This window comes from Ptychodera flava, chromosome 14, assembly GCF_041260155.1.
Source record: "Ptychodera flava strain L36383 chromosome 14, AS_Pfla_20210202, whole genome shotgun sequence".
In the NCBI taxonomy this organism is placed as follows: domain Eukaryota; kingdom Metazoa; phylum Hemichordata; class Enteropneusta; family Ptychoderidae; genus Ptychodera; species Ptychodera flava.
The window spans coordinates 8,048,103-8,056,755 of NC_091941.1; the positions used below are offsets into that span (position 1 = coordinate 8,048,103).

The 8,653-nt window shown below is 36.3% G+C and overlaps 1 protein-coding gene across 1 annotated transcript in view; it reads left to right on the forward strand.

Moving 5' to 3' along the window:
- LOC139149185 (WD repeat-containing protein 26-like) overlaps window positions 1–8,260 on the forward strand; it is a 43,669-nt gene extending 35,409 nt beyond the window's left edge. Inside the window, exon 13 of the mRNA XM_070720756.1 lies at window positions 3,526–8,260. Within this exon, the coding sequence (XP_070576857.1) occupies window positions 3,526–3,596 (71 nt within the window). The 3' untranslated portion in view covers window positions 3,597–8,260. The remainder of the gene's footprint in view (window positions 1–3,525) is intronic.
- The last annotated feature ends 393 nt before the right edge of the window (window positions 8,261–8,653 follow it).

The following is an 8,653-nucleotide window of genomic DNA, read 5'->3' on the forward strand; positions in this document are numbered from 1 at the left end:
TTCCCTAGATACAGAAGTGGCAATTTGGTGAAATTTCTGTTTGACTCACATCTTGAAATAAAAAGTAAACGTGGAATGAAGACATGTATGCTGCCGATCAACAGCGTAGCATAGCTTACGGAACTGTCTGTCACTGCACCGGCATGCGTTGCTGCACGTAAAAGCAACTCAACTTTCCAAGATCGAACGGTCAGTATCTTGTGAAAACAGCAACATAGCAATGAAAATTGTTATAGTCAGCGGTAAAAACTCTTAACAGATGGAGCGTTACTTGCTTTAGACAAATGAAAATGCATGTGAAGAGAATAAAATCCCAGATCGCGTGCGTGAATGAAAATATACCGTAAACAATGGCGGATATGACATCAGAGTGGGACTCTTCTATTTTGGTACCGGGGATGCGCATTGTCAGAGAACCCTGATAAACGTACTGAAAAACGTAGTATTTTCCTAGCGATGCTGTCACGGGAACTTCGATATCTCATTGTTTTACATCTTGTAATAGTTTCTTTGATCTGAGCAGTTTTACCAACTTTAACGGTATATTTTACTCTACCTTTCTTTATTTGAGTTAAACAAGGGTAGGAGCTTATGCAACTTAGTGAGGATGTACTGAATTTTGAAAAAATCAGTGGAGGGGCTCTGCTTCATGAGTACCCTGTTTTGTCAATTTTTGCTGAACACAAACTATATGTAAATATTATGCAAATGATTATGTTAATATTATGCAAATGATTATGCAAATTAGTCACCCACTTAATTTTTTTATTTGTGGAGAACACTGGTTTAATTTTATCTCTTGTGTCATCATCCTTGTGTAATTGGTTAAGTTTGTAAGTTGTTCCAGATGTTGATGCACAAGCTGTTCTGGCAGAAAACAATGTTTACTTTTCCCTGTAGGGTTTCTGAGTTGATGATTGTATGTTGAAATTTCTCCATGTATCTGGTGTATAGGCAAAGTGTAAACATTGGTTGCATGTTATGTATTTCAGTCTTTGTCAAATATTGTAAATGAAAAATCAAGAACAGTTTACTGTGTACTTGTAAAAGATAACATATTTGTCAATACATAAATTGCCTTGCAGATTGATTGTCTTAAAGATTATCACAGAAGTAGAAAAGGAAAAGAAGCTAATCAAATTGCTGTAACATATTCACTCTCAGTGCCTCTATAGGCCTATACTTAGCTATTTTATCATTACATTCAGCTGTTCGTTATCTCCATGAGCCAAGGCACACTTGGGGTCAATGTCATCACTCTGTGCCAGTCTGTCTATGTCAGTCTGTCTGTATATGTATGTCCATGTTTCATACAATTGTTGACTTGTTTTGATAACTACCATATGGGAGCGAACAGTGATGTTGTCACTATTTTTTTCCAATATTGCTGCCCGATGGTCATTTTTGGATTTTTTCATGTCTTTGAGGCTTAATCATATGCAAATATTCCTCAACCAATGTTGTTGAGACCTGGTACAAAGATAAAGTACTATGGCATACATATGCATGTCTACTAATTTTGTGCTATGATCCATATGGTCAATAGACAGCCATTTGATTTCAATTTTGGTGTGATTTTTAGCTACTATAGACTATAGTCTATAGAAGCTATTGGGATGGGTATCCGTCCGGCGTCCGTCGTCAGTCTGTATGTATGTATGTATGTATGTATGTATGTATGTATGTATGTATGTATGTCCGTTTGTGAGGCGTCCGTCCACTCAAATATCTTGAGAACCGCAGTACTTACTGATTTGATAATTTGTTGTGTAGATGAAAAATATGATTTTGAGAAACTATTTTTTTTAATTTTTTGATATTGTTGAAAATAGGCAAATTAATGCCAAAAAAGGTGTTTTTGGTAAAAAATCTTCTTCTTCATAACCGCTGGTCAGACAGCTTTGTTATTTGGTATACAGGTCCCTAGGGTAACCCAACTTAGACTTGTTCAAATTGTGATGAAATATGCAAATCTGTATTTTTAAGGAATTTTTTTGTCATTTTTGGTCAAAATTTGACTTACATTGTATGTAATTCTTGTACTGTATAAACCCTATCAATTCACCCCGAAAAAAATAATTAATATGATTTTAAATAATTGAATTAATTAGGAAATCATCAAAGCCAAAATAATTTTAGTGTAGAATTATCAGAAAGTTCAACTTTTTTTGACAGTTCATAGTGAAATGCTTACCATCTTGGAGGATTAAAACATGTAAAGGCAACTTTCCTGAATCCCAACTTTGACATATTCTGAACCGTCATTTATTGTGCCCTGTATGTTATCTAAAAGAAATTGCTCAAAATAGTCAATAGAGATAGAGATAGAGATAGAGAAAGTTCTAATTTCCATTTATGGTTGACTTGGTAAGGATAAAATAAAATTACTTTTTGAGGAAAAAATAGAGTGGTCAATTAAAAGAGTGGTCAAAGTGATAGGGTTTTTATGGTAAAGCTGGGCTGTATAAAGATTCCTCATGTGCTATTTATAGCAATTATGCAATCTGTGTAAACAGTGCAATGAAAGTGTAACATGATTCCTTATAATGCTTTTGATGACCTTGAACTTCTTAAGTTTCAAACCTTTGTCTCTTCAGTGTGCTTTCTCTGAGTATGTACAGTCTCAACTTATTAAACAGAACTCACAATGTTAATCAAAGATATCCACCTTCTTCATCAATACATGTGTCACAAAAGGTTATTCTCTACATAACAGAGCTCTGTCAACTGTTGAGTTGCTTGTTCTTTCAAAACCGCTGGTCAGACAGCTTTAATATTTAGTTTACTTGTCCGTAGGATGACCTTAGTGAGATAATTTCATACAGTAAGGAAATACTTAATTTTGTATCCATGTCTATAGTAGCTTCAGGGACTTTGGCCCTATGTTTTTATGTCTTTGAAACATAAACATAGGTCACTGTCCCTCAATGGACTGATTTTGTTCAAACATGATATGAAGATAAAATACTATGGCTGCATTCTTGTGCACATTAATTTGTTTCATTATATGATCCGAAATGGCTGATGGCTGATTACAACGACATACCCAATCCTATAGCATTTCGAAAATTCCACCAAACCATGTGTATAGTATGTGCCGTCATAACACTAGAGCCAGTGAGGGCATCATTATGTCTGATGTAATCAAAAGTTCCTTCAGTGGTCATTACCGGCAGAGATGAGTCATTTATTGAACGTTCCTCAGATTACTTTATTATGCAAGTCACAGGCCTGATGCAACCGTTGCATCAATGTCATTCCACAGCGACCTAGACCACAACTACCTAGACACAAAAGATTATAACAAAATGGATATGTGGGGACTGTGTCATCAACGATGACTTGTGGTTTGTATGTTTCATTTCTTTTAATTGCTGTCTTTCCAGATGTAACCAGTTGTTACAACTAAACTTCAGAGTTTGATTTTCTGTTGACTCAGTTCAAGAATAGCTACCTTCAGCTTTGAATACTTGTAGTAACATCAGTCCAAGGGTGCTAACCACATCAACTTTGTATTCTTTTCAGAACCACCCACGACAGAAGCTAGCTGTAGTAATAGCAATGGAACAACAAATGGTAGCAGCACGTCAGTCTAGTATACAAGAACCAGAAACAAAAGAAAATAACTAGAGAGGAATTATAGAAAAAAACGTGAAAACTACTTTGTGCAGAAGTCAGACCTGTTGTACGTTTTGATGGTGAAGATACCCAACCACCCTGCTGCTTTGATGGCTGCAGTTTGTGCACATTCTTCTCACCATTCCTTGTCGTTGTCATCTGTGTTAGCAGAGTATTGCTGGATGGAAACATTGTGGCATTCTCAGTTTATATTACATCGACTCCCTTTACGATGCAGGAAAAGGCAAAAGCAAGGCAAAAATGAAGCAAAAGAAATCCATAGCATGAAACAGAAACGCTGTGCCTAAAATGTATATAGGACACAAGAAACCGGAGGGGCCAGTCATTGTAGCACACATGTGTGCGCTTGGCAAAAAACTTTTCACTGCAGACGCGCAAAAGCGCAGAAAAAACCCCGTGCTGATTTGAAGCGGACATTTTCGAGGTACACACAGAGTCCATAAATCATACAATGCCACCAGGAACTACTGAAGGAGCACAGTCTTATTCAATATACAGTCCAATACAGGGACACTCTCCACAAAGTCACATTATTGTTGTTTCATCATATATTGTTTGTTGTGCAATTCTCTCTTGTGTTCCCCACATTTGTTTTATTTACATGAAGTGCATGTAAGCACAATTTAAACTCCTACTTTTTGTTTGCTTTCTGTTGTCTATATCCAAGTACGGAGTTACATACGAATGCATGTAAGGAGAAACATCACACAGGTCTGATTGTCATCGCTCATCAAAAACTCACTCCAAAAAAAATTACATAAAAGAGGAAATGATATAATTTATATTGGATTTAATCGCTTTTTTTTCTGTCAGTAGAATAAGTGGCTACAGTCTTACTGTAGTTTTGGTGTTAAGGGTAACCCAGCCAGACAGTGAAAATATTATATGTGTTTGAAATTTTCATTTTAAAGAGGTCATTCTAGGTTTGTGCAAAAACCTGTCATAACTTTTTCAGCTCATTTTTTTTCCCCAAAGGTCTTTTCTGGAAATATTTTCCAATGTTTTCTATGCCCTAGCCATACCACCTACTAGCATCAGAAAATGTACATCTAGCTGCCAGGCGCTAAAAATCTTATGACAGAAAAGTTGGCATCTCCTTCAAACTGTCGCAGAAATTGATGCTACAAATGTACCAGTATAAACTCACACAATCAAATCTGTTACTAAAGTAGTTATTCGGACGCAAACTTTTACAATTCTTGTTTGGTCTAGCACTTGTGGGTGTTCGTTTTGAAGTTCACGGGGAAAATTAAGTTCACAGCCAATCATTTTTGTGAATATCAAAAATTAATTTTTTCTTCAAAGAGTTTGATATAGGGATGGCGGCCATTTTGAATTTCAAGCTTTTGGAAATACTGGGTAATTTGTTTCTCTTGTTCCACATTTTGCAATGTGACCCCAGATTTTTATTCTTGATTTTGAAAGGAAATAGTTTAAAGAAGTTCCTTTCAGACAATTTGAGCACAAGTTTTTCAATTTCAAGGTGCGTATTACCTTAATGTAAACAAAATAAATGGTCATTATGCATCAATGTTGTCAGGACTTATGTCAAACTTCTTACCCACTCTGCACAGATTGTGAACCTCTGATAAAAACAAAAGGGGAAAAGTATAAATGTCTGATTCGGCCCACAAGTTTATATTCAAAAGTCATTTTATTTCCCAGCATTGAACCAATTTTATCATAAGAGTAGAATCATGAAGTGGACACCATGTTTACATAGCTTGTACCATAAGCAGTAACATAATTAGTCTTATATTGATTGAGTGGTTTAAATCTCGTTCTGAATGTGATGCCAACTTTTCACTCCTTCCTGTCCCTTCAACACACACCATTTCAGTTGGTCAGTATATTTATATACCCATAGTGAAATATGTCTATATTTTCTACCATCTATTCCATTTTTATCTACCAATGTGTGTATTAAAGTATCCTCCCCCTCCCCTTCCCCTCAAATATAAATTCACAACTTTTTTAGAGGTGGTAAGCATCAAATAAATTTCAAATCATTTGTTCAACAGAGTACCTTCTCTACTCAGTAACAATGGCGGTCTACTACTGTAACACACGAATGTTATCTGGTGCAGTACAAATCTGGTCTTGCATGCATTTTCAGCACTGACAACAGTTATGCATATGTGTTCTAGGTTATCACATGTTACGTGTAAATTCTAATTGGGCATTTAAAAATGGCGACCAAGAAAATGTGAAGTTTGTATTGAAGCAAAATCTGTACAGTTGAAGAAATGCTGTTCATAACTTTCACCACCTTTTTCTTAAAATCTAACTCGGTGATGCTTAGGTCATTATTTCGATGCTAGGAGACATTGTTGTGGGCAAGCTTTTAGCTTTGGCAGCATTGTGACATGAGAGACCCATGCACGTAGATGGATTTTCACATTGCAAAGAATGTTGTGCAATGTGCCAGCACAAACTCATTTGTGTTCACCGTTGCCACTTACCTTTCTGTGATTGTATCATTTTGATTACATCCACACTGCAGAAAAGCTTGTACCCAACAACTTTTGAGAGTTACTGTGTGTGCGCTGGTCACAAAAGTAGTCGTGATAAGAGTACAGTGAGCCTTACTCATAAGTAAAAAGAATAGCAACATAAGAAATGTGCTTCAATCCTTGTTTAAAGGGGCAGCTTTTATATCAGCTTTATCTCTGAGCAAATTGACTAACTGTGCACACCTTTCAAAGGAGAACAAGGCACAAAAATCAGTGTCAGCAATCACTAATATGAGAACCAGGGATTGAAGACTGCCCCTTTAAAGGGGATTGTTTCTGAGTTGTCATATTGTGTTATGCTTATTGAGTGACATTTCAACTGACTGCCATAACTCTTCAAGAACTCAAGAACATTATCTGTAACATCCATGTTTTTTTTTAATGTTGTACAAAAAATGCAATTTCCAATGAATTAACTGCCAAATGAGCAGTTGCATTGTTATTTTGACCAACACATTTCCATGCAGCTTGCCATTCTCATGAAAAAAGCAAAGGACTGGTTTGCGGTTTAAAAGTTGTGATTAATTTATTCCAAAGTCAAAGACTGACAGACCTGTTGTATCAGTAGTTGACTTCAAAACACAAGTCTGTGCGAAGTAAAAGTTGCCATGGATGAGAAATGCTGAAACTATCAGTCTGTTTTCTGCAAGTATGATGTCTTAGGCAGTAACATCTGTCGATGGCTGTTGTGAATAGTAGGTCAATGCTATTACTCTGTGGAAACTTTTTTTATAGGAAACAATGCAGATATTTGAGTTGTATACACATAGGGCTTGTGTATACTGTCTGCACTGCATGCATCCCGAGTAGTGCAGGTCTGTCAATACCCTGGTGCAGTTATCTTAATGCTTTGTTTCACTCAGGGCATGTCATGTTAACATGTAGTTCCTTCCAAAGATTTGTTCTCTTTATTGTGATCAATGACAAGTTGTCAAGTTGTGCCAAAGAGTTGCTATCATATTTCAGAATTTTTTTCCTCTTGTTTAGCTTCCATCAAAGTATTTTGGCACAGTAGAGAAATCGTAGCTTGGATTGTGGCTTCTGTGATCTGTTTACTAAACTTCAAGCAATACCCCCACCATGTCCCAACCCCCAATGCCAGCTGGTGCAGAGAAATTTATGAGAGTGCACTGGATAAGCAGCTCCTAACTTGTGTAGTCCATAACACCAATAACAGACCTGAGTTGTTTAAGCTGTATCTGTAAAAACACGAGAAATGGCGGGCAAAATATTCTTTTTCACGGGATCTTGTACAATACAGAATCATAAATGACAGGCAGGTAAACTGTTTTGTAGAGCTATCATTTCACAAAAATTTAGCACCTTTCAAGTCACAGCCATGTTATACTAATTCTACTCAAAGTTTACTCGATGCCACTAGTGAGTTTTTCCAAAAGAAAACCAAAGTACTGGAACACCAAAGCAATGGAAAATATCAAAGGAAGTGTCAGTAATGACCAGCTTATGCATGAGAACAACCACAATAGCCAATGGGTGTGTGTGTGCGTGCATGGCTTGTCTTACTCAAGTGCACAGACTGTGTATTCATGAATATAGTGTACATATTCTTTAAATGCGTCACTTTGTCATATAGGGGACTGTATGTGTACATTCTTCAACAACAAGTCATCATCAAATCCAAGTTGATGTTACGTCATCAGCTTGAATCCTCTGCTGTTAAAAAGTGGCCTTGTCATGTGTATGGTCTAGTGTAACTCTTTCACATCACAGAGAGAACAATACAGTACAAGAAAATCCCTTTCTAGCCTGGTACACTCATGTTGACCCTGTCAGTTGCTTTACTTTTGGCTGCTATGGTCAATAATAGAATAATTCAATCTAATCTAGGAACTCTAATTTTAATTTAAGGTCTTTTTGTTGAATCAAATTTTCCTCCCTATGAATTTAAATGTGGACCATTCCGTGAAATAGAGGGCAATGTTTTGGTTGTGATTTTTATTTTGTGGTGACGGTAGGTGAATCTCTTTGAAGGATATGTTAGCATGTTACTGGCAATTATTTCGACTTTCTTTTAATTCTTCATTTTATATTTAAAATTGCTTTGTATATTGATATCATGTAAAGAATAAATGAAAGGAAAAAATGTCTTTTTGCATTGTTCATGTGTGTGCTCATTTCTACCTTGACTTAGAAACCATTTATGTCATGTCTTTGCTAATGGAAGCAAAATGAGCCTTGGGACACTGTTGCCATAAATTGAAGGTTCTTGAACAAAAATCAATGAGTTTTTGTAGAGTCGGTCACCAGTATTTGAGGTAACACAGTTAATTGTTATACACCTAAAAACTGACACGCACACATCGTCCACAGGTTGGTGAGTGTTAGAAAAAGAGCCAGTTTGTGACACAAGTTTCAAAAACAAAATCTAGTACGTTAGATAATTGACCCTCGAGAAAAACTCTCGAGGGTCTATGGTTAGATCAAGACCTAACGAATGAAACTTGTAAGTGTGAAGAGCTGACACAAAATAATAAGTGAAC